The sequence below is a fragment of the Xyrauchen texanus genome, chromosome 20, assembly GCF_025860055.1.
Source record: "Xyrauchen texanus isolate HMW12.3.18 chromosome 20, RBS_HiC_50CHRs, whole genome shotgun sequence".
Taxonomy (NCBI): Eukaryota; Metazoa; Chordata; class Actinopteri; order Cypriniformes; family Catostomidae; genus Xyrauchen; species Xyrauchen texanus.
Window position 1 is genome coordinate 5,246,968 of NC_068295.1, and position 27,209 is coordinate 5,274,176.

A 27,209-nucleotide genomic window follows, 5' to 3' on the forward strand; every position below is an offset into this window, starting at 1 on the left:
GGACATTAATTAAGTGAAAAATTACCATTACGTTTTATAAAAGAAATTCAGAACTTCTGAAATTACTTCAAAGAGTTCTCATCCAAAAATCCTCCACGTGCAGCAATGACAGCTTTGCAGATCCTTGTTATTCCAGCTGTCAGTTTGTCCAGATACTCAGGTGACATCCCTTATGCAAAGAAAATATATTTCCTTATATTCAGGCTCAATATATTAAAAAGTTTTCAGTATATTCATAATTATATAGAACGATACATTGTGTTAATATATTACAATATACTGAGTAATACATAAGGAATTGCTGCTTTTCATATATTGGGAAATATTTTGTAAAGTATGTCATTTTATATTCAGTAATAGACTTCATAATATATAGATGTGCATGTGATGAAAAATGGTAGTGTGTGCTTAAATATATCCTAACATATATGTTTTCCATACTGTTACATTTATATATAAATATGTATGAGCAATATATGTACACAATTCTGAGGAAATATATAGTGTAATATATATCCATTTATATAGTTACAAATATATCTATATTATGTATACACATTTGAACATATATATAATAACAATAATTCCTTACATTTATATAGCGCTTCTCTAGGCACTCAAAGCACTTTACATAGCATAGGGATGAAGCGACGGCAGCCATAGTGCACCTGCTATTGGTGGGGAGGAGAGAGTAGAGTGATGTAGCCAATTCAGGGGTGGAGATTAATACGAGGCCATGATAGATAGGGGCGGGGGGATTTGGCCAGGACACCAGGGTTACACCCCTACACTTTACAAGAAGTGTGCTGGGATTTTTAATGACCACAGAGAGTCAGGGCCTCAGTTTAACAATTCATCCGAAGGACGGTGCCTTTTTACAGTATAGTGTCCCTGTCACTATACTGGGGACTTAGGACCCACACAGGCTGTAATACCAAAAGCCACCCTTATACCATTTCCAGCAGCAACCTTGGTTTTCCCCAGGAGGTCTCCCATCTAGGTACTGGCCAGGCTCAACCCTGCTTAGCTTTAGTGGGCAACCAGGCAAGAGCTGCAGGGTGATATGGCTGCCGGCCAATATGGGAACATGTTAAATATATATATATATACACAAATCTGAGAGAAATATATTCTTTAATATATATACATATATATATATATAGCAGAATATTGAAAAATATAAGCACTAGATTCCCATATATGAAAATGTGTTATTTAATATATCACATTATATTTTCCAATATATTCACATATATATATTTTTTTTTCATGAGGGATTTCACCCCACGCTTCCTGTAGCACTTACCATAATTGTGGCTTGTCGGGCACTTCTCACGCACCTTACCGTCTAGCTGATCCCACAAAAGCTCAATGGGGTTAAGATCCATAACACTCTTTTCCAATTATCTGTTGTCCAATGTCTGTGTTTCTTTGCCCACTCAAACCTTTTCTTTTTGTTTTTCTGTTTCAAAAGTGCCTTTTTCTTTGCAATTCTTCCAATAAGGCCTGCAAACCTGAGTCTTCTCTTTACTGTTGTACATGCAACTTTCTAGTACCAAATTAGTAATTTAGCATGATTACTCAAGGATAAGGTGTTGGAGTGATGGCTGCTGGAAATGGGGCCTGTCTAGATTTGATCAAAAATGCCTTTTTTTATTTATTTTTATTGAAGAAAATATCAAAACAAACAATACAAATACAATACAACATTTCAAATGCTAGGGGAGGTATAAATAATATTATAAGAATACTTTAAAAAGTGTACATGCATGTCAAATTCAAATAGCTTTTTGTTTCTTCGAGGGCAATATTGACTCAATATAATGCTTCACTTCATCTTTAAATACTATAAAAAGTATATATACATTTACATTTATGAATGTGAAATTTAGCCATTAAAATAAAAACAATTTATAAAATAAGTGTGGGTTTGTTTATCTTTGGAGTTTGCACTAATATCTAAAAGAACATCTTTCCACTGTAATGTAACATTTTCATCAACATTTCCAACAATAAAATCATTAAAGTACATTTTGCCAAAAGAATAACTCATAAGGGCATTGACAAAATAAATGCACAGCTGTCTCTGGCTTCTGCTGGCAAAAGCTACAACTTTCATCTATATCTTTTTAAACTTGGTTAAATAATGTTTAACAGGGTATATTCTGTGAAGGAGTTTAAAAGACACATCTTGTCTTTTAAGATGTGTCTCTCGTCTTTTCTAGCGATTGGGCAGAAGCCAGACTTTTTTCCAGTCAACATCACTCACAAACTGACTCCAATATGCAATTACATTTGGTCTCGAAACAACATCCTGCTGGAAAAGGGCTCTTATCGATCTGTTATAATTATTGTAACGACAGGAGAAACATATTTTACCAACAAGGGAGTTATTTGGTGAGAGGGGTGGGAGTTGCTGGTAATCTAATCTTTTTTGCTGTTTAAACAACATGCATATTTTAGAAGAAATCGCACCGAAGATAGTTGCGAATTCCCTTGGTGGTATGGGAGTATTATATTTTGCCATGAATTCCTTATAAGTAAAAAGAAGGCCATCTGTGTTAAATAATTGGTCCACCAAAACAATATTATTTCGAAACCAGTTTTCAAATAAAATAGACTTTTCTTTAAAAAGAATGTCCTTATTATTCCAGATAAAGTATTGGTGAGGTGAAAAGTTGTTTGTTAATTAAACTTCACGCTAGAAAAGCTTGACGATGAAATGCAGAACGTTTCACAGGTATTTTGTTCTTATCAAAATTGCAAACAAGGCAGAAATTTATGCCACCTAAACTAGATAAAATATGGAGGGGAATAATATTCCAAATAGATACTGGATACTTAACTATTTGTTTAATCCAGTTGATTTTAAATGTATTGTTTAAAGTAGCAAAGTTCAGGAAATTAAGACCACCATTTTCAAATGAGTTCATTGTGATCGTTTTTCTTATGTATCCTATTTTTCCAAACAAAATCAAAGAGTATCTTATCAATCTCCTTCAATATCTTATCATCAACCTGAAGAGCCATAGCTGTATAAGTTAACCGGGATATACCTTCTGCTTTAGAAAACAAAACTTCAAAACTTTCCCTCTTAATGACAAGTCACACTTCTTTACATTGAAATAAACACCAGATGCTTTAGAAAACTCTTCTATTACTTTAATTGCGATGGGTATTTGGTTATCATTTTGGAGAAAGAGGGTGGTGTCATCTGCTAATTGTGTTATAACTAGTTCTCTATCAGCAATAGTACCTTTAATCGTACTGGCTGTAATATGATTAGCAAGGACTTGACTTATTATCAAAAATAAATATGGAGAGACAGGGCAACCCTGTCTAATCCCTCTAGATACATTAAACCTACTAGATGTGCCAAATAACAATTTATGCATTTAACATTGTTGCCGCTCTTATAAAGGGTTTTAATTGCCCTAGTGAAGAAATTTCCAAAACCAAATTTTGCAAGTGACTCAAAAATAAACGGATGCTCTACGGAGTCAAAGGCCTTACAAAAATCAAGATGAAGAATCAACCCATTATCTACATTAAATTCAGGATAATCCAAAATATCTAACACTAATCTTATGTTGTCTGTAATATGCCTATTCCTCATAAAGCCAGATTGTGTTTCTTCAATAACTGAATCTAAAACAGCGTTGAGTCTTTTAGCGAATATCAGGGCAAATACTCTATAATCATTGTTCAGTAAACTAATTGGACACCAATTATCGAGAATAAGTCAATCCTTTTTTGGTTTGGGTATTAATGTGATTAACTCTTGATTCAAGGTAGGTGGAAGGCATTGATTACTAATACTTTCATCAAACATCTTAAGCAAAAAAGGGGCCAAATCTTTAGTAAATTGCTTATAAAATTCTGTGGTCAAACCGTCTGTGCCTGGCAATTTATTACTTTTTAAATGATTAATTGCCTTTCTCACTTCCTCAACAGAAATTGGTATATCAATTGGGTATAAACATTTTTGCTTGGATGGGGCTGTCTCGTTTTCCACAAGCAGAAATCTGATCACCCTAATTTCACGTCAATAATAAAGTAAAACAAAGTTTCATTAAAAATGCATGGGATGTATCCAGGCCAAGTCCACACTAATCAGTTTAAGTTTGAAACCTCCATCATTATCTGATGATGGATAAGTGAAGTGCTATATTTTTCATCTATTATGATAATCGTTACACATTTTTAGTATTTTAGCCGCGGACTTGGCAACATGCATGTTTGCGCGAGGCAGGAATGACTGACAGACGTATGAACCAATTGGAATCGTTTCGGTCGACTGTCATTTTCATTGACAAGACAAATAGCCAATCCGCAGCGCCCTGATTTATCGTGTTACAAAAGAAATGGAAAAGCGCCGAATCTGACAAGTTTTCCTAGCCCGACCAATAGCCGTCTTTGTGGACAAATTAGGTAGTACTCACTGGCCAATAGGATGAATTTGGGCGGGACTACTTTCGAGATGCCTATTTTAGTTCAAACTGACGTTGTAATTTCGCGAATCGCGATGTCACAACCATGCATTAACAGAAACGCTACAATGAAATAAATGCTTTTTGTCCCACAGACAAATCACATGTTTAATTTATTATCGATATTTTATTTTATTTATTTTTGGAAAAATGCGCAACTCTCCTAATGATTAAAAAAAAATCATCAAAATGTGTAATAATCAGATCACTTCTTTAAGCTATTTTAAGTTTAGTCTTTAATTTGTACATAACTACTGATTACATTGACATGATATTAGACACAGATGACATGATGATTAGTTTGCAAGTTACATTTTTCTTTTTTGGGAAACACCTCCATGCCTCTTACACGTGATCTTACACTATTCTGAGGGCTCTCAGCTCTGTTTTTTATTGATTACAGACATTGAGAGTTTCTCACAGAAATAATGCCTCCTCAGTACTCCCCTAGTCTCCGCTTGAGGCTTCCACTTTTGGCCTTCCTGCTTGAAACAATCTTTATCCTACTGTTTGTATTTTTTGTGAAAATAGATCACCATGAACAGGTTCACACAAAGTTTGACAGAAAGACTTTCATGCGCTCATATGCAGGTAAGTGTGCTTTACAATATGGATGGTGTTGAACCTTCAGGGTTCAAACTTGCATTAATTGTTTAACCTGTATACTGATAACTTTGGCAAGCCTGCCATATTCAGTACATATTTTTGATGCTTTTTACTATGACAACAAATGTTAGATGACAGTAGCATATTCAGCTCTAAAATTTATTTCTGGACTTTTGTAGTAACTATTTATGCAGTTACTAAAAAAAATTGAAAACCATCTGCAATGAATGTGGAATTTAGGACTTGAAATGTTCAATATGATGTTGCACTTTGCATTATTTGTAAATTTGTGGCATTTTGCCGTTGGGGTGTGGAGCCACAGCATCTCTGGTTTGGGGTGATAAGAGGAGTTTCTCTATCACCAACTTGAATAAAATGACTGACCATCATCAAAGTGTAAATTTTGTTGATCCTTTTGTGCTTTTTCATATTTCTACAGAATTCCAAGATGTCCATGTGATGATATTTATGGGATTTGGATTCTTGGCCACTTTCCTTGTAAGATATGGTTTTAGTGGATCAGGTTTTAACATGTTGGTGGCAGCAATGTCCATCCAGTGGGCCATCTTAATGAATGGCTTTCTGCTGCCACAACGTCACTACAGCAGAGAGATCTACGTCAATTTGAAGAGGTAAATGCTTTACTGTTCTTAGCAGGTATGTTGTAATTGACAGCTGAATAACCTATTAAATGTATTTCTGCAAGGTACTGGCAACCTGCTTACTGGCACATGTTAAAATTAATTGCACACATGTTTTTAGCTCAAACACTGCAGGACAAGTTATATGGCAAAGTAGGATTAGGAGTTTGTTCAAATCTCTGGATATCTTGAGCAAGCACCACTACAAATACATTAGCTGAGTTTATTTGTATTTATTATAGTGGGAGTTACTCATAGAGCAACATATACATTCAAACTGAGAGATTAAAATGAATTCGTTCACAATAACCATGGCCAGTACATCTTACTTTACTGTGTTTTCATACTTTTTTAAAGATGCTTACTGGGACAGGTTTGACTGCGTCACACTACATCAAACATTATCTGTGCCCTTTATCCAGCTTGATTGAGGCAGAGCTCTGTGCAGCTTCTGCCCTGGTTGCGATGGGAGCGGTCCATGGGAAGACAAATCCGGTCCAGCTTCAGCTTCTGGCCATGGTGGAGGTCACAGGGTTTGTGGTCAGTCAGTGGATCCTGAGAACTCTGCTCCATGTAAGAGAACTGTTACTTTCCCAGATATAAAAATTCACCACTGTGATTTCAGGGGAATATCTTAGAATAGTTTATCTGCTATACTTGGCAGATTCAGACACTGTTGTAGTTGAGACCAGTTCATCTCAGTCCAAGTCCAGTCCGGGACCAGAGTAGGTCGAGTACGAGTCAAGACTAAGACCGGAGAGGGCCAAGTCTTGACTTGTAGAGACCAGTTAAGACTGAGTCTCTAATTTTAGTTATTGTACAGTTATTCTGTACAATAACTAAAATGGGCCTACAAACCAAACAATATTGTATTAAATATGACAATGTTTATTCAGAAAGTGATATAAACATTTACATTCAATTTGTTAACAATTTCCTCAATTGCACTACTATATTTCATTCATTGATTCATACTAAGTCTAGTAATAATTTCTGCTTACTTTTGCCTGCAAGATTTTATTTCGGGGTATGCACAGAAACCATTTTTGTTTGACAGACAAGTCTCTAGTCTAGAGAAAGATGTTTTGTTGTTGTTTCTTTTTTGCCATTTTTACCTAATATTGACCTTAAGACATGCCAGTCTATTGCATACTGTGTCAAGTCAAAAACAAACACAAAGACAATGTTAAGCTTCATTTAATGAACCAAATCACTTTCAACTGTGTTTGATATAATGGCAAGTGATTTTCTAGTACCAAATTAGCAATTTAGCATGATTACTCAAGGATAAGGTGTTGGAGTGATGACTGCTGGAAATTGGGTCTAGATTTGATCAAAAATGACTTTTTTCAAATAGTAGATATTCTATTTGATTAATAGACCCTTTAAAAATAATTGTTTATAGTCAAAATTAGGTAAAGAATGTCTGCCAGTGCTGAAGATGTAATCCAAAGTATTTAGATGAAGTTCACAAGTGAATTTGTCAATCAGTTGGAGATTTATTCTCTGTTTTTCTCTGTTGTGTTTTTTCTTTGAATCTGTAAAACATTTTAATTTCAAAAATAAATCAGGAAAGTTCTGACTCCTGGGTTGATTAGTGGAGTTGGATTAGGCTTAGTATAAAGCGATATCACATAAAAATTATTTATAAATACAAGTATCACAGAAATGAACATTTCAGTTTAGGATTTGTAAGCCTGATTTAAAGTCTGAATCATTTTGCCAAGTTTTGCTCCTATTGAGATTGCATATGTTTATTGCGTGTGTATCAGGCAGATCCACTGTACAGCATCATGCTCCTGCACATCTTCGGGGCTCTTTTTGGTGTGATGGTGTCATGGGTACTGCACAGAGAGGGCATCAAACCACAGCACGAAAAAGAGAAAACTGACCGTAGGAGTGGCTTATTCTCCATGTTGGGTGAGTTCATCCTCCAGTAATCAATCAAATTGACTACTCTAATTAGAAATGTGGATGGCAAATTAAATATGTAGTTCTTTTAAAATAAAATGTGTAAAATGAAACATGCTGTAAGTGAATTGTGCTTTTCTGACTCAAAAGGCAATTTTGTTAAAGCTGAATTTTTGTATTAACAGTTATACACAAAAAAATCAAGCTGTTTAGCTTAAATGTGTCAAGGTATATGAACTGTTGTCACAAAGAGGGTAGAATATATCTATTTTCTCTGCCAGTTAAAAGGGATCATTTGTGGTATTTAAAAAATAAATCACTTCTAGAACCTAGTCAAACTCGTAGCCAAAATATAGTGCTCAGTGGCTTACTACATTTGATTAAATTGGGATTGGAGTTTGGCAATTATTCACATCCCCGTTAAATGTATTGAACGTTTAGAACATTACTTGAAATCTCAGGAGTACTTCAATTAAATAATTTAAACCAGCAAAAAAGTTAGGGAGTCCCTGATCCTGGCCTTTGTACTACTGGGCCACTCTAATAGTCCATACAATGGTTTTTTACATTAACATTACATTAGCTAGTTACTGTAAACACCTGATTATAAGCTATACTGAAATTGTTGTGTACAGTCATTTACTGATTACTGTAATTGGTAGCTGAGGTATATTTCTGTAAAAAATATAAATTGTACAGTAACTAGCTGTAAATATCTCATAATTTATTATTTTATTAAATGGTCTGCACTTATATAGCTCCTTTTTAACCTTAACGGTATTCAAAGCGCTTTACAGTGTGAATCATTCACCCATTCACACACACATTCACGGCAGAGCTGCCATGTAAGGCGCTAGCCTGCCATTGGGGGCAACTTGGGGTTCAGTGTCTTGCCCAAGGACTCTTCGGCATGAGGAGTTGTGTGGGCCAGGATTCAAACCACCAATCCTAATCCTGCGATTAGTGGCCGACCCGCTCTACCATCTGAGCCACAGCCGTGGCTATATTATTATTATATACAATTTATTAGAAGTTTGATTCACCAAAAAGCACATAAAGGCAACATAAAAGTAATTCATATGGCTCCAGTGGTGAAATCTACATCTTCAGAAGCGATATAAGTGTGGATGAGAAACAGATCAATATTTAAGTCCTTTTTTACTATCAATCTCCACCTTTGACCAGCCCAAACCAGTATGTTAGCAGAAGAAGAATAATGTGGAAGTGAAAGCAGAGATTTGTTGTAAAAAATGACTTAAATATGTATCTGATTCTCACCCACACCTATCATATCGTTTCTGAAGACATGGATTAAACCACTGGAGTCGTATGAATTACTTTTATGCTGACAAATGTGCTTTTTGGACAGATTTAGATTAATAATCATAAAATATATAACAAATGAAACCTGTCCTTGTGAAAACCTGTGATCCTGAAATAATCCCATCAAAGAGTACAAAGTGTTAGCTAGTATTAGCTTTAACTTTTTAGAAGTTATGGTGTTGTTAATCATTTTAGGGACTGTTATTAATTTTCTCTATTTTAGACCATTCACACAGCTCAAGTTTAATATAGTAATTTATTTGGTCCTTTTACAGTTATTTACCCTATAAACTACAGTAAGGATTAACAGTGCATGTACCTCTTTGTTAGTTTAAGTGTTATTATTTCTATATTTTTATTGAAGTTGTGAACAAGGAACTCTCTGTCTCTTTTTCACAGGAATGCTTTTCCTGTGGATGTTCTGGCCTAGTTTTAACTCGGCACTGGTGTATCACTGGGACAGAGGGCTTAAGCTTACTGTCATATATGGGACGTATCTGTCTTTGGCCGTCAGCGTTGTCATTGCGATGTCCATCTCTATGCTGTTCAGTTCCAAAGGAAAAATTAACATGGCAAGTGGCTGTAGAAACAAGTTTCCCATAAAGCACTCCCTTTCAGAGTCAACATTTAAAAAGAAGGATAAATACTGGATAGATACATAAATGAGAAACAACTCTGTGCCTCACATAGACGGACTGTTGTAAACATAATAGTAAAAGTTGTCTAAGAAGGAAGTGCATGGTTGTTGCTACAAACCAGTAAAGTCAACATCAAATCCAAATTGACACTTCTTAGTTTCCTAATACACATTCCTTGTTTTTATTCTGCATGATTCAGCAATGCACGTTATCCTAAATGACAGAAAGGATTGTCTTTGTAATCGTTAAAAAAACTTGCTCCACTTCTGAAATGACTTTCCTTTTTCGCTAACATCACAAATCCTTTGTTGCACTTCCTCCAACCAGGTGCATGTTCAGAGCTCCGCCCTGTCTGGTGGTGTTGCCATTGGAGTTGCCATGACAGCAGTCCACGCTCCATGGGTTGCCATGATGATTGGCTTCTGTGCCGCTTTATTATCAACTCTGGGATTTCGATATATGAAGGTAAAGTCCTTCCTCCCATTGAAGCACACAAGATGCTCTTTGGAGAGTTCTCAAATCAAGCTAGATAACATAGCAAACTTGTACAGTCCATAGAAGAGATTAGAAGTAGGGGGAGGCCACCCAAAGCCCCAAGGACGGTATCCAATGGCATGGCTGAAGGTTTCCTGCACGTCTTATCGTGCAAATTAAGTTTACGTTATAGAGTGGTGGTGGCGTAGTGGCTAAAGCACAGGGCTGTTAATCAGAAGGTTGTTGGTTTGAACCCCACGGCCACCACCATTGTGTCCTTGAGCAAGGCACTTCCAACTTCCAGGTTGCTCCGGGGGGATTGTCCCTGTAATAATTGCACTGTAAGTCGGTTTGGATAAAAGCATCTTCCAAATACATAAATGTTATTTCCTTCAGATTAAATAACTATATTATTTTATTTTATGATCCCCGATTATTTTATCTAACTCCAATTATAAAAGTTTCCAAGGATATATTAATGTTCCTATCTTAATTATTATTATTACATTTGATTTAACGTTTGATCATTGTATTTAACTCTTTATTATATATTGTAATCACTTAGAGAGTCTCGTGCCCGCCATGTACGCAGATCTCACTATCACAAACAAGCCAGTCTCGGTCATTAGACAGAGGTAATTATCTAAATACTATTTAGATGGCTGCTCATGCTTGCTCTTTTGTCTATAAGTATTTTGTTTTGTCCCCATAGATAGTAGACACTTAATTAGAGTACATTTATGCATTTGGCAGAGGCTTTTATCCAAAGCGACTTACAATGCACTTATTACAGGGACAATCCCCCCGGAGCAACCTGGAGTTAAGGGCCTTGCTCAAGGACACAATGGTGGTGGCCGTTGGGATCGAACCAGTGACCTTCTGAGTAACATTAACATTATTTCTACTCTGAGGTCATGACCACTAAACTTTACAAAGATAGACCAACATTACCTACAATAAAAATAGCTTTATATAATCATGCAAGAGTTTCCTATGTAGGCTTAGCTAGAAAATATTGTTCACCCTATTGTGAAGGTAGGTTGGTCAATCAACTTCATGTTGTCCTAAACAGAAATTCCCTATCGAGCCTGTACACTCAAAGTACACTTGAACTAATGCCAATTTGTTAGCTGGAGCTCTAAAGTCTCAGTCGGTGTGCCCCATGCACCACTAAGAACTGAGCTTTAGTCCGCTACTAACCTGGTCGTAGATTTGCGGAAACATGGACTTAACGTAATCTACAAAAGACAATTATTTCAAGAGTAAATCAGAATAAACTCAAATGTAACAATTTATTTACAAGGTAACATAGTACATTCATCAATTCCTATTAGACAATAATAAGTCAAATTCAAATATTTATCAAAACAAAAGAAATAAGAATTGCATACCTGGTAGAGAAAACTACACCGTGAGATCTGACTACAGATTCCTGTCTTCTTTGCCATCTCTCCTTAAGTACCAAACTATTCTATTGTTATTTCAGATGTGTTTGTTTGTTGTTATTTAGGATTTGGTTTACAATTTAGGGGGTTGTAAGTAGCCCTTTGAAACTTGTAATTGAGTAGTTCATTTGATGTTTACAAAGAATGCACCTAATCTGCATACAGCATATGGTTCCTGTGAGGGACCTGGGAGGGGCATGCCCCTGATAGAATACAGTATTTTACTAAGTTCTTAAATCTTACTTGTGATTTGACTTTGGTAAAACAGTCTCATTCCCTTTCAGCAGTTGCACTGAGACCTCTTGAACGATACCAAACATGTATGATCAGAAAACCTTTTACATTATAGAACAGGATAAGTCAAAACTTAGTTTTTGGTGACTCTAAAGTGACCTGAGGTGAGGTATGGAAGGGAGGGAGCAGATGTGAGTGAGATTTGCATTTTATGGCCCTTACTCAGTAGGGTGTGTTGTCTCAGGTAGAGATGCTCTTCTGTGTGAGAGTTTTATGACTCTTTGATTTTTACATCCTGGTGCCAGCCTTACAGAAGTCCACCGATAGTGGAGAGTGACGATCCCGATAACTCCGGATATGGAAAAGGCAGATAACGATTAATCAACCAATAGTTTTTAAATTCAGTTTATAGAATGTTACAAAGTTTTCTCAGTCTTTCCTTACTCAGAAGGGCACAGACATAAAGGTTATTTTAAATTCCATATGCAGTTTATTGTTTAACCAAAATCCCAATAATAACCAGAAAATAATTCAGATTTGGTGCATAAAATGCAACTTTTAACTATAAACAAGCCTGAAACACACCAGGGGCTCTTATTTTGAAATGATGGTGACTGGACTTCATTACAATGCTCTATTTTTAAATGTTTACCAAATTTATAGGCATTTTTAGCCGATATATATAAACCAGATTAAGGGTTTTGTCTGTACATTTTAAACAGATGAGGTTTAATGAGGAATATGGTTTATTAATATTCACAAGATATGAAGTTAGAGACACGATGCATGTGCTGATGGAGCACGTTTCCATATAGTTGCAATTTCTTTGCATGCCCTCGCAGCATCTGAAAACCCTTGACTATCTAATCGGAATAACAAAATATGCATTGAAGTGAGGAATAAAATATGGATGAATATTGTCAATGATGTAAGATTTAGATACAGCAAATCTCCACATGATTTTTTCCCCCTTCATTTTTAGAGTGGTCTGTTGTTATACTGTAGAACAAGCTATTTTAACTGTAGAATCCTCCAGAGCCGGCCACAGAGGAATTATTTAAAAAAAACGATCAGCAACATTCCGCATAGAGTTTTGCCGATAACCGAAAGTTCCAAAAAGCAACTATCAGCCCCGATATAAAACCAATATATCGGTCAACTTGTAGCAGAGACTGTTTAGGCAGAAACTAAACACTTAAAATAAATGGGAGAAATTGAAACGCCCAATATGACTGCAGGTAGCGCCCTCTGCCATGTTGAAAGTTTAGGACTCCTCCTATCTCTGCAACTTTGGAATCATCTGGAATTCTGAGTTTCCCACATGAACTTCCGACTTAGCTGGGGCACAAGAACTTGAGAATGCATACAATGTATGTGCACTATCTGGACCAGCCTGAAAAATAGTTCTTTAGCAAGATCTGAGCTAAAGAAGCACAATGTATTATATCATTGTTGTCAGATTTTACTGCTGAATTGAAATAAAACCTTTGATTGTAATCTTTTTGGTGATTTCAGCCTTTCCCCATTCAAGAAGATAGGAGCTGTAATTTTATGCTTATAAAAATATGCTTATGCAGCATTACAAAGATGGCCGCTGAGTGGACCGACTTGCCTTGAAAGGGAGTTCTGTCCATAGTAGCTAATTTTCGAAAAATTCTAAATAAAAGCATTTTCACTAGTGGTCCTTTCATTTATATCCATTCACATTCATAACCATTGAATGTTTAAATCTGTAGCATGATTTCACATACTGTCTTCCTCATGATCTATGTTTCTGTCATGTCATTCAGAGTCACATGCTGTTTGCTTTTGAGTGTCATGACACCTGCGGCGTACTTAATGTGCACGCCATACCAGGAATTCTTGGATGGCTTGCTCATCTACTTCTACAGCTGACCAGTACTGAAAGCACAATGTAAACTATTTCTCAATTTCATTCTATCACATTGTGTGAAAAGTGTGTATCCATAAAACAGCATTAAGAAAACTATTGCATACGTGTAAAAATTCTTCTGATTAGCCAAAGCATTGATCACAGCAACTTTAGATATGTTTATGATATGTTAATGTTGACTGTGTTGCATTCTGGTTCTCAGAGCTGTGCAGTTTGCAGTACATCACATCTTTGTCCTCCTCATAACTGTGTGCATGAGTATGGTGATGGGCACGGCCACAGGTACAAAATCTCTGATGCATTTGATGAATCTCTGATTCCGCAAATGGGTAGTTGTCCTTCCACATGACCTAGGTGAAACCTCTCTACAATAACGTCAGTATTTTAATATTGGCTATGGTTTTTGAACCCCGCCCTTTTAGGCACTAAACTGTCCGGTATAAAAGCAGGTGCACAAACACCAGTCCTCATAATTTTCTTTCTTCAAGACAGCGATTCATCTCTTGTCTAGAAGCCCTCTAATGCTTCGCCGTCGACTACACAAGTCAGCGGGCAGAATCTTCACGGCAACGAGAAGACTCTCCACTCTCCTGCAGTGTTCCGGTGAACATCACTCCACCTTGCCGCTTGCTGCTTTGCTGGTGAATAGGCCACTTCAACATCCATGATTTTTTCCCCTCCCATTTGGAATGCCCAATTCCCACAACCTACTACTAGTAGGTCTTCATGGTGGTGCGGTTACTTACCTCAATCCGGGTGGTGGAGGACAAGTCTCAGTTGCCTCCGCTTCCAAGATAGTCAATCCACGCATCTTATCATGTGGCTCGCTGTGCATGACAACTTACCACATGCCCCATTGAGAGTGAGAACCACAAATCGTAACCACGAGGAGGTTATCCCATGTGACTCTACCCTCCCTAGCAACTGGGACGTTTTAGTTGCTTAGGAGACCTGGCTGTGTTCGGGTGTTTTTAAAGATGTCGTTCCGTAAGTGTTCCTTGTGCGAGAGGCACATCCCGCCATCAGATCAGCATAAGATCTGCATTTTCTGTCTGGGCCGTGCCCACACATTGTCAGCTCTCATGGAGACAGACTGCCCTCACTGTGAGGGCATGAGTCTCAAGACGCTGCGTTAGTGAATCGCCCTCGTTCTGAAGGATGACTCAGCCTTATGTGCCCTCCCACCTACCTCTTCTGTGATACCCGAGGGGTCACACGAGGAGGCTAGTGGGGCCGCAAGATCGAGCAGGATGAATTTGAGGTGGACCTGCGTGCCAGCACATGCCCCGCGAGCACTTCAATCTCCATGCAACATGTCTATGCCGATACATTATGTGTGTGACAAGCTCCAGCCCTCTGCCTCATCTCGTTCGGTAGCTCTGACGCTGGGGATGATGACAATGTCATGTCTCTCGCTGCATCAGGTGAGTGGTCAGTGGATGATGGAGTGTATACGTGCCACAGAGAAGGAAATTCTTTGTGTCGTTTCAAGGGTGGTCGAAGAGCTCAATATCGAGTGGTCTCCACCAGAGGAACCGACACAATCTGGCCTTGATGAATGGTTCCTGCAGTCTGGACGCCGTCAAGTGACCGTGTCTCGTAGATCTGCTCTGTTCTTCCCTGAAGTGTATACCGAACTGCTTAAATCATGGCATGTGCCCTTTTCAGCTTGCCCGTGCTGCTCACCCCGAAGAGGCGGTAGCGGCACATTTCTGCCCGGCGAAGCAGGGTATGGAACTCGCACCCTATTCTGCTTTCTAAGCCGCGTCGACTAACGTCCACACTGGCTGCAAGAGCATTCTCAGCTGTGGGTCAAACTGGATCAGCACTCCACGTGATGACGGTGCTCCAAGTTTTCCAAGCTAGGGTCGTGTTCCTAGGTCGTGTGGAAGGACAATTCAACATATGCGTTAGCACGCATTGTCTCGTTCCCTTCGTCTCAGGGAACTGAGACATATGTTGATATACTTTCATCTCTGATGTGATTTATACTAGATTGGTTCAGATTCTTCTTTAAGGGATAGTTCACCAAAAAGTGAAAATTCTCTCATGCCATCCCAGATGTGTATGACTTTCTTCTGCTGAACACAAACAACGATTTTTTAGAAGAATATATCATCTCTGTAGGTCCATAAAAAAATAGTCGTGTGGATTACTTTTATGCTGCCTTTGTTATTTGTGGCGCTTGAAAGGTCTAGTCACAATTCACTTGCATTGAAAGGAGCTGACAAATTCTCCTAAAAATCTTTGTTTGTGTTCGGCAGAAGAAAGTCATACACATCTGAGATGGCATGAGGGAGAGTAAATGATGAGATCATTTACATTTTTGGGTGAACAATCCCTTTAAAAGATTTCAATGTTTTGCAGTATGCCAATCAGTTAGTTAAGCATCATGGTTGTTAATGCCCTGATGATTACATTTTTAACCAATGTGAATATTTGCAGGCCTTTTCCTTAAATGGAGCTTCTGGAGATCTCAGCAGGACAGGAAGTGCTTTGATGACCAGGCATTCTGGGAGGTGAATGTTTTTTTTCTTGGGACCTAAGTCAAGGTAGACGACATATTTAATTTGACATGAATGAAAATGTGAGGGATAGACATAGTCCATTCAGTAGCGGGTGTAACTTTCAGAATCCATGTATTTTTTATATTTCGTCAGCTTAATGATCAACACTAAATCACACCCATTGAATGGCATGCACGTCAATCACAGCCTTGTTTTCATTTGTGTCAAATTAAATATAGCATCTATCCCAAATAAGCACCAGTCCTCAATCTTGCAGCAATTTTAAGTGTATCAATCCATTTGTTTTACAGTTTCCAAATTTGGTGGAACAAAAGTGAAGCACAGCAACAGAGGACTCAGGACATAAAAATCACAAATGCAATAAATACAAAGTGTACGTGTGTGAGAGGTTGCCTAAATAAACATATTTCTATTTTAAATGTCTTGGAATGGAAAACAATATATTTTCTAAGAGATAAGTCATCCTAAACAAGGCCAAGTACATTTCCAAGCCTCAGGAAATTGATGCAGATTGAATTACTTCAGTTGAAGCAGCAAACACAGAGAAGAGTTTGTTTCAGTCCATGGCAAACTTATAAAAGACACCATAAACTAATGCAATATATAAAACTAACCTCATGGCACAGCAGATTGACTACTCCACAAACTTGTGTTATTACATTTTGTTTGATGTGAATATCACAAATAAAGATTTTCAGAAGAAAGAATTGAACTTCTGGAAATAAAACACCAGCTCTGTACATATTTACAACAATTTTATTTGTTTTAAGCCCACAGTTGGATAAAGTTTAGCTACATTTTGTCGAAAATATAGACATGGATTACAATAAAATGTTACATTCTTTAAATATGTAGAAATCATGAAACCTCTAATTTATTAGCACTGACAGACAAGTCTACTTCTCTGACTGATGTTACTTTATTCTCCCATAACCAATGAAATAATAAGAAATTGTGCTTTTTTGAACATTGACATTTCCAAATTTCCACATGCCCAAACTTAAAACTCCAAAACACAAAATATATCACCACAGTTCCCACAAACATGGCCAACCTGGAAAATATCACGAAATTTTAAAGGTGACGAATGTAATTTCTGCAGCATCAAACACAACGGCAAAAAAGTTTCAAACATTTCCCCTGTCTGACATAGGCTGGCAAAACTGGTAGTCCCGTATCAAACTCATGCCATTGAATGAGCCAATGTAGTTGTGCCCTACCCTATTGGGCCGCTCATCTAAGCAGATTACAATTTTGATTGGTTATACTAATTGTACAGAAACACTTCACCTTTAAAACTGTGATTTCCAGGCCTGGGAAAGATGGAAAACAATAAAAAGTGGGATGTACAACAAACTTAGTGCCGCTCTGTGGTGATGTCAGTTTAACAAAGATTGAAACATTTGGCAAATTTGACAGGAGTGCTTTCTCAAATCTGCACATTGATACATGAATGAAAGCCTAAACTTAAAGATACAGATACAAATTTGGTAGTTTAGTAAAAAAAAACTAAACAAAAAAAACTCCCATGCATTAAAATAGCAACACTGAAAAATTGAAGAAAAAAAAACAAACATTTAGCATATTTAAGAACGGGTTTCAACTGAGACCTATAAAAAGGAGAGTCTGATAGAGAAAGAGAATGAGAGAGAGTGCAAATAAGCAGCATTAAGTCAGAGAACAGAGGAGTTGGGTGTGGACTGTGGGATGTGATTGGATGAAGTGGATCTTCACTGCCAGAGATCCTCAGTGCGGCCAAACTTAAACACCAGACCACTGCAAGAGAGACGACATGAATCAGAGGCTAATTAAAATATCATTGTCATTCATCATGTATACAGCATTAATAGCGTAAACTATTACTATAATATATATTGCATAAAAATACAATTAAATAGAAGGGGCAGTTATTTAGTAATGGATCATATATTGGATATTTATTATTATAACAAAGGGATAGGTCACCCAAAAATGAAAATTCTCTCATCATTTACTCACACTCATGCAGTCCCAGATGTGTATGACTTAATACTGCTGAACACAAATCAAGGTTTTTAGAAGAATATTTCAGCTCTGTAGGTCCACATGATGCAAGTAAATGGTGGCCAGATCACTGAAGCTCCAAAAGCACATAAAGGCAGCATAAAAGTAATCCAATGGTGAGAGACAGATCAATATATAGATCCTTTTTTACTATATATTGTCCTCCCTGCCCAGTAGGAGATGAATGTGAAAGTGTAAGTGGAGATTGACTGTAAAAAGGACTTTATTGATCTGTTTCTCACCCACACCTTTCATATCGCATCTGAAAATATGGATTCAACAACTTGAGTCTTATGGATTACATTTATGATGCCTTTATATGATTTTTAGACCTTCAAAGATCTGTTCACCATTCACTTGCATTGAAAGGACCTACAGAGCTTAAATATTCTGCTAAAAATCTTTGTGTTCAGCAGAAGAAAAAGTCATACACATCTGGGATGGCATGAGGGTGAGTTTTGAGAATTAATTTGCTGGTGAAATAAAATTAAGCAACATTGTGTATATTGCAATGACTTTAATGTGTTAATTGTGTATATGAGAGCATTAAGACAGATGTTTTAATAGCATCCCTGATTTCAATTTCAGTCCCAAAAAATGGCATTAGAATTGGTGAGTTTGAAATATTTTCGTGAATCATATCAAGCCACCCATTTAAGTTGTTTGCGTCATCACTAAAAAATGATCAGGTAACATGTGGAACTTTACTTTAAAATATTATAGTAAATAGTAAAACTTCATTTCAGTTCATTTTTTGAAAAACAATGTGAAAATCATGCTTTGATTATTTGGTAAATGGTCTGCACTTATATAGAGCCTTTTCAACCTTAACGGTATTCAAAGCGCTTTACACTGTGACCCATTCACCCATTCACCCACACTCATACACCAATTATGGCAGAGCTGCTATGTAAGGTGCTAGCCTGCCATTGGGAACAACTTGGGGTTCAGTGTCTTGCCCAAGGACACTTCGGCATGTGGAGACATGTGGGCCGGGATTCAAACCACCAACCCTGCGATTAGTGGCCGACCCGCTCTACCAACTGAGCCACAGCTGCCCCAAAATTTTAACATTTACATTTTTTTAATTCATGCATGGCAACAATTGCCATTTGGTTTAAATGATGGTTTCATTTCTTCTATATTAATTTTAGTGATATATTTTCAATCTTACCCAAAAAAGATGAATGCATTTTGAAAGAAAACAGCAATACCAGGATACACTGGAAGCTCCTTTTGGTCTGTTTGACACATTCATAACAAATAAACCATTATTACATTATTAGTAGTATAGCATAGAATATAAGTCAGTGTTTCCCCATCTTGAGTTTCCACAAAGACAAAGCAATCTTACCAGACACAACAAACCCTCCAAACAAAATCCACATAGAGGCGATTAGAGACCCGAACGCCAACATGAACCCAATAAAGAGCCAAACTCTGGCACCTACACAAAAAACATGCATAAGACAGCTTTAACACTTTTCACAGTCGTATTGCATTGCAAGAACTACAAAGAACACATAACTGACCAGGGGTGCATTTTGACTGCCTGAGTGCTCGATAGTTAAGGGCACGACACCTTAAGGACCTTAAAGGAATATTCTGGGTTCAATTCAAATTAAACTCAACCAGCAGCATTTGTGGCATAATTTCATCATCAATAATCCCTCCTTTTCTATGAAAAAGGCAAAAGTGGAGGTTACAGAGGCACTTGCAATGGAAGTGAATGGAGTTGATTTTTGGAGGGTTTAAAGACAGAACTTTGGAGGTATGCTTGGGGTCATTGTTCATTTGAAAGACCCATTTGCGACTGAGCTTTAACTTCCTGTCTGATGTCTTGAGATGTTGCTTCAATATATACGCATAATTTTCCTTCCTCATGATGCCATCTATTTTGTGAAGTGCTCCAGTCCGTCCTGCAGCAAAGCACCCCCACAACATGATGCTGCCACCCCCCCATGCTTCACGGTTGGTTGGGATGGTGTTCTTCAGCTTGCAAGCCTCACCCTTTTTCCTCCAAATATAATAATGTCGTTATGACCAAAAAGTTACATTTTTGTTTCATCAGACCAGAGGAAATTTCTCCAAAAAGTTAGATCTTTGTCCCCATGTGCACTTTCAAACTGTAGTCTGGCTTTTTATGGCAGTTGTGGAGCAGTAGCTTCTTCCTTGCTGAGCAGCATTTCAGGTTATGTCAATATAGGACTCGATTTGCTGTGGATATAGATACTTGTCAACATGTTTCCTCCAGCATCTTCACAAGTCCCTTTACTGTTGTTCTGGGATTGATTTGCACTTTTCCCACCAACCTATGTTCATCTCTAGGAGACCTGAGAGGTATGATGGCTGTGTGGTCCCATGGTGTTTATACTTGCGTACTATTGTTTGTACAGATGAATGTGGTACCTTCAGGTGTTGATGCCAAAAATGATTTGCCAAAACTACAGTTTGCTAATATTAAATCTGTGGAGTGGTTAAAAAATTAGTTTCAATGACTTCAACCAAAGTGTATGTAAAATTCTGACTTCAACTGTAAATATATTTCAAGCAATTACATTTCTCTGGGCCGATTTGAGTTATTATTATTACAATTTCACTTTCATGTTTAATGGAGGTGGGTGGAAAAGTAAAATTTTTTATAATATACTGTTAATTTGAATTTTCATTGACATAATTACACTGGGTGTTACTCATGTTGTTGAAGCAAATGTACCGCTGTTCGGACAGTCACAAAAGTACAATGTATAAAGAGGAGGGGGATTAAAATCGAACTCAGGTTTGGAATAAGTAATCAAACAAAGTGTGAAAAAGCCTATGCTATTTAAAAATTTTGGTCAGTTTACATATGCAGTTGCATATAGCTTTTTCTTCAGCATCTCCGGTCTCATCATGAGTGCCACAATAAAAATAAAAATAGTGTTAAAAATTGTTTTTGGACACCCTGCTGTTCCAACTCTAATCAATAGAGCGCAACAGTGACCGCCCACTTTTTCAGCCATCTGGGTTCTGGAAATATTTTCCACATTTATTTCTTCCATAGACTTCTTATAAACTACTTCATAAAATAGTTGTAAGCCATGTACCAAACCAACCAGCTCGGAGGAAAATCAAAACATCAAAAACTTTGTTTTGAGGCAAAAAATTATTTGAAAAGACAAAAAAGGTACAAGACTGTGCACTTACCATCTTTCTAAAGGGCACAACTACAATCCCATGGAGCATTGTGAATGATGTCATTGAATAATAATGATGAGAATATATAAAACCATTGATTTTAAGTTGTTGATTATAAGTATAGAAACAATATATTTTGTGTTTATTGAAAATGTACACATATACAAGTAGTTTAAGGGTGAATGGAGACTGACTCGATTACGTCATTCACAGTGCATCATGGGACGTCATCATGGGACGTGCATCATAGGCACGTTTCGCGGGTTTCATTGGCCGCAATTGTCTGAATGAAGGATCTTTCTCTGCTGTTCCATGGGCAATAAATTCTGCCATCAAATACGATTTTTAAACAATGAAGTTGAAATAACGCAGACAGATGGCTTCAAAGGGAGCATATATCATTGATGAACAACCTTGTAGCTCACATTAGGTCTATTTTAAAGGTTTATAAGGGACAAATAAATGGGATTTTTACTTCCGGAACCAGACTGTTGGCCCCTTAAGGTACCACCCAATATAACAACTGCCAATCACAAATTTAAAAATGAAACCGTTTTAAAGTTTAAAAAAAAGTCAAGCAATTATTGCGTTTTCATGATGAACATCCTGAAACTGTAAAAGCGTTGAAGAGAAGTCAACACCACCTCTTACGTAAAAGATGTGTAAAATATACACAACATATTGTAAACACATACCTGTCTGGCCTAAGCAACCCTCGCTGTAGCTGTCTCCCCTCACCTGCCCATTCGACACTGCATTGATCCTGCAAACAAATCCAGTTATTTAAACTCAGCTGAAAACAAAAATGCCATTTAAGGAAGCTCTAGCTATGGGGAGAATCAATAAAAGTGCAACTTACATGAGGAAGGCTATAGTTGCTATAACTCCGCAGGTATGGTATGCGTGATGGAACTGTTCCTCTTTAGGGTACATAATCGCTGCATCGATGATGATCCACCAGCCGGTGAAAAACTGCACAAGAGCACACAACAATGACAATCAATTAGGGTATTGATCTGATTGATTTCTTAGATATACAGGATTTATTTCACGGCATCATGAGGACATACCAGAACTCCAGCTGCGATGGAGGCGATGGTGTTTCTCTTCTCACCCCAGTCCACGTTACACTCACAATCACCACATCTGATCCCGTCCAGAAACCCCGACATCCTTCTGATCTCACCTTAACATTCAAATACAGACAATTACAGACTTCATGTCACCTGTTCTGCACAATTTCCTAACAAAGCAACTTGTTTAATCATGATTAGTCCCATACATGTGAAGGACTTAATGTGTTATTTAGCCAAAAATAGCTATTTCAATTAAGGGCACTTTTGACTCATTTAATGATTGGGCTGGGTATTGATACAGATTCGATTCCGATTCACAAGCTCTTGATTCGATTCGATTTTGATTTGATATCGATTCATATTTCTGATACAATGCCCATTTTGCTTACACATAAAATAAATCCTCTCTCAGCTAATGCTCTTAGTAATATAAAAGAACCTTCTAGACACAATTCGAAAATATAAATTTTACAAATTATATTTTACCATTGGTTTGTTATCAAATTTGTCACATTGTAGCTTTTAATTTGTATTCAAATTCAGTCTATTCCATCAATTAATCTCTTGAAATAGCATTTATTATGGTTCATATATATTTTTGTTAAACTGTTTTATAGTTTACTTGCATAATTTGTACTATTTACAAGTATTTTCATTGATATGTAGAACATGCGCTTAATCGGTACTGTCTCTTTAAGACTAGCGGCATCAGCCAGTAAGAGCATTAATTTACTGTTAAATTAATGAAAATAATAATGAATGGACTGTTCCAAAATTTAAATTCTTAAATAATTACAGATTTGATAATGACACCTAGAAAAAAGAATCTTCTCTTAGATCATGATGTCAAAATCTTAAAATTAATTACATAAATTTTCATATACAAACTGCCACTTTTCATTTCCATGATTAACAAATAAAAAGTTTTTTGGAGAAGTTGTTTTCTTAAATGCTTGGCTTGATGGTAATGACAGAAGCATTGGGGACAACTCTAGTAAAAAAATTTTTAAAATATTAACATATACACATGATACCAAAAGAATTGATAATATATATTTTAGAAAGCTCTTAGGAAAAAGTGCAAAGTAGGTCTGTTTTAATTTAACACTTTATATTATATTATATTACTTTATTATAGAGGGGGAAGTTAAAAAATATTTTAGATGGGCACAAAACAAAGACATTCTGGCTAATTTTCATATCAACACTTAATAATGAGGAAAAGTAGGGTAACTTGACACAAAAATGTTATTATAATCTACTCTTTAAAATCGGCATGATGGATTTTAAAGAATTTTAATCAGCGCATATGACCCTTTTAATTTTATCTATAGTGACTTACTATGCATTTATTACTGGGACAATTCTCGAGGAGTAACATATGGTTAAATGTCTTGATCAAGAAGGTTATGATAATTGTTTATGGATCAACCATTGATTACTAACCCAGATTTCTAATCTCAAAACTACACCACACCAACATATCTGCCAAGCAAAATTCCACTAGGCTACAATGTAAGGGAATTTGTAACTACAAATATGGGTGTTAATTTGCTAATTTTAGTAGCGAACATAATAAATATAAGTATGTTTTTTAAAGTGGAATAAAGCAGATCACTGACTGCGTAAGTGCGTCACAACATCACTCTGACTGAGTAAATACGACCCACAGCACTCTGACTGTGTAAATATGACGCCACAGCCCTCTGACTGCGTAATTTTTTTTTACTTCCCCCTCTATAATAATGTAATAGAATTCTGACTGGGTTAATGCGGCGCAACATCACTCTGACTGCGTAAATGCGGCGCAACATCACTCTGACTGCGTAATTTTTTTTTACTTCCCCCTCTATAATAATGTAATATAATTCTGACTGGGTTAATGCGGCGCAACATCATTCTGACTGCGTAAATGTGACCCCACAGCACTCTGAATGTGTAAATGCGAAGCCGCAGCACTCTGACTGCGTAAATGCGATGCCGCAGCACTCTGACTGCGTAAATGCGATGCCGCATCACTCTGACTGCGTAAATGCGACGCCACAGCACTCTGACTGCGTAAATGCGACCCCGCAGCATTCTGACTGCGTAAATGCGACGCCGCATCACTCTGACTGCGTGAATGCGACCCCACAGCACTCTGACTGCGTGAATGCGACGCCACAGCACTCTGACTGCGTGAATGCGACGCCACAGCACTCTGACTGCGTGAATGCGACGCCACAGCACTCTGACTGCGTGAATGCGACGCCACAGCACTCTGACTGCGTGAATGCGATGCCACAGCACTCTGACTGAGTAAATACGACGCCCCAGCACTCGGACTGCCTAACATCACTCTGACTGCATACATTATTTTTTACTTCCCCCTCTATAATAATGTAATATCATTCTAACTGGGTTAATGCGGCCCCACAGCAATCTGACTGTGTAACTGCGACGGCGCAGCACTCTGACTGCGTAAATGCGATGCCGCAGCACTAACTGCGTAAATGCGACGCCACGGCACTCTGACTGCCTAAACTGTCCCCACAAAACTCGGACTGCCTAAATGCGACCCCACAGCACTCTGACTGCGCAAATGCGACACCACAGCACTCTGACTGTGCAAATGCGACACCACAGCACTCTGACTGCGCAAATGCGACGCCACAGCACTCTGACTGCGTAAATGTGACGCCACAGCACTCGGACTGCCTAAATGCGACCCCACAGCACTCGGACTGCCTACATGCGACCCCACAGCACTCGGACTGCGTAAATGCGACGCCACAGCACTCGGACTGCGTAAATGTGACGCCACAGCACTCTGACTGTGTAAATGCAACCCCACAACACTCTGACTGCGTAAATGCGACCCCACAGCACTCTGACTGCGCAAATGCGACGCCACAGCACTCTGACTGCGTAAATGTGACGCCACAGCACTCGGACTGCCTAAATGCGACCCCACAGCACTCGGACTGCCTAAATGCGACCCCACAGCACTCGGACTGCCTAAATGCGACCACACAGCACTCGGACTGCGTAAATGTGACGCCACAGCACTCAGACTGTGTAAATGCAACCCCACAGCACTCTGACTGCGTAAATGCGACGCTACAGCACTCTGACTGCGTAAATGCGACGCCACAGCACTCTGACTGCGTAAATGCGACGCCACAGCACTTGGACTGCGTAAATGCGGCGCAACATCACTCTGACTGCGTAATTACGACGCAATTATGATCGCCCTGAAACCAACACAAATAACACACAAAGGGATTTTCATCTGCCATGTTTACGACAAACATCTGAAAACAAACACCTGCGATATATAACATAACAGTCTCAAGACTACATTTAAGCTCAAAATCGGGCGAAAGTGTCGAGTGTTAAAGCTGGTTTCGTTTCTGATCCATTTCTGCTTTATCACTCCTCTATTAAACAAAACGGATAACTGAACACACATAACATATCTCATGGGTGAACATTTTGAGTTTTGCGCTATAGTCCCCTGGTTTCTTACCGGCCTTTTTCTTAAGTTGTTCTTAAGGTTCGCAGAAAGTGGAGAGACACTGCTGCCTTCCGTCTCAAACAGTGGCTCTGAGCCGCGCATGCGCAGTGTGCTCTAGATCAGTCACCAGAGACATCAAATGAGGTCCTTATTTTAACAAACCCAGAGTGCGAATTACCCCACCATAATTGGGGGGTACTGCTCCTTCACTTCTTCTATGACCATCATGGTCCACTACCATATCAATCCCCACCGTGATCGCCAAGTGCAACATGTGTTGTGCAACACACATACAAGGTCTAAACATGCGACAAACTGATAATCAGTAGGCTACAGAATATCTCATTGTTATTATATATCCAAAAGAGAACTGTTTTGATCAACTCCCAAAAGTTAGAAGTTAAGTGCACTGAAATACCATTCTAATTACTAGTAAAAGTAATACCTTTACAAGAAGCCTATTGCCTATTTCATGAAATATTGATTTGGTTTATTTTTAGATTTCATAAGACCTGGAGGTAAGACTCAACCCTCTCATATACTGTGTAAACAGAAACCAATTTTCCATTATAGTCTATGGTAGTCAGTGTCAAATCAACACAATTACTTGAAGATATGTGAAACCTGAGCAATCTTTAATGTGATTAAGGAGCATACTATGAAAAACCATACTACCACAGAAGAACTACATAGCGGTAACACACAAGAATTAAATTTGAAACGATAATACTAACCGTCAGTACATTTTATAGTGGTTTATAGTGAAACCGGTAATCGTCCCATCCCTACAGGTAAGTAGCCGGTAATTCAATGTATGAAGACGTGACATGAGCTATGAAAGAACAAAACACGTTAATAAATGAAGGTTGTAAAATCAACAAGCTAGATGTCAGCTAGCAACTTACATTTATCCATGCACGTCAGCAGCAAACCGTTCTCTATCTCCATTACTTCTAGCCGCCACGGTGGTTAAAAATGGTACAGTCCACAATAGGGGTGTCTGAAATCGCTTTACATTAAAATGTTCCTACAGTGAAAATAGGAGTTGACTTGTATTGTAACCGTAAATATATTTTTTCACAATATCAGAAAAATTATCTGACCCCCCCAAAACTGAAATTTCTGTCCCTTTGGGGGGTACTGGATCTTCATTGGGGGGTATAGTACCCCCCAGTACCCCCTGTAATTCGAACTATGAACAAACCATTTCCAATAGTTCAAAGCTCGTTATTT

At 37.8% G+C, this 27,209-nt stretch overlaps 2 protein-coding genes across 2 annotated transcripts; one reads left to right on the top strand and one right to left on the bottom strand.

Annotated features, from left to right (window-relative positions):
• Positions 1-4,908: 4,908 nt before the first annotated feature.
• On the top strand, positions 4,909-16,671 carry rhd (Rh blood group, D antigen). Its single transcript, XM_052150845.1, has 10 exons — positions 4,909-5,081; positions 5,536-5,728; positions 6,160-6,310; positions 7,510-7,657; positions 9,371-9,543; positions 9,937-10,074; positions 13,553-13,677; positions 13,859-13,938; positions 16,102-16,175; positions 16,475-16,671. Exons 1-10 carry the CDS (start codon positions 4,919-4,921, stop codon positions 16,499-16,501), a joined length of 1,272 nt encoding a protein of 423 aa, XP_052006805.1. The 5' UTR covers positions 4,909-4,918; the 3' UTR covers positions 16,502-16,671.
• A 255-nt stretch (positions 16,672-16,926) lies between these two features.
• LOC127660543 (transmembrane protein 50A) lies at positions 16,927-26,075 on the bottom strand. The gene is made up of 7 exons (XM_052150861.1): positions 25,989-26,075; positions 22,475-22,590; positions 22,264-22,376; positions 22,100-22,167; positions 19,582-19,674; positions 19,402-19,468; positions 16,927-17,960 (listed from the first exon to the last, which is right to left on the bottom strand). Exons 2-7 carry the CDS (start codon positions 22,574-22,576, stop codon positions 17,915-17,917), a joined length of 489 nt encoding a protein of 162 aa, XP_052006821.1. The 5' UTR covers positions 22,577-22,590; positions 25,989-26,075; the 3' UTR covers positions 16,927-17,914.
• Positions 26,076-27,209: the final 1,134 nt, after the last annotated feature.

Coding starts and splice junctions, on each gene's coding strand:
- rhd (XM_052150845.1), top strand. CDS start 4,919: ATGCCTCCTCAGTACTCCCCTAGTCTCCGCTTGAGGCTTCCACTTTTG. Junction 6,311..7,509: donor TCCTGAGAACTCTGCTCCAT/GTAAGAGAACTG, acceptor CGTGTGTATCAG/GCAGATCCACTGTACAGCAT. Junction 13,939..16,101: donor GGTGATGGGCACGGCCACAG/GTACAAAATCTC, acceptor GAATATTTGCAG/GCCTTTTCCTTAAATGGAGC.
- LOC127660543 (XM_052150861.1), bottom strand. CDS start 22,576: ATGTCGGGGTTTCTGGACGGGATCAGATGTGGTGATTGTGAGTGTAAC. Junction 19,675..22,099: donor GGGTTGCTTAGGCCAGACAG/GTATGTGTTTAC, acceptor TTTTTTGTGTAG/GTGCCAGAGTTTGGCTCTTT. Junction 19,469..19,581: donor TGGAGGGTTTGTTGTGTCTG/GTAAGATTGCTT, acceptor TGTGTCAAACAG/ACCAAAAGGAGCTTCCAGTG.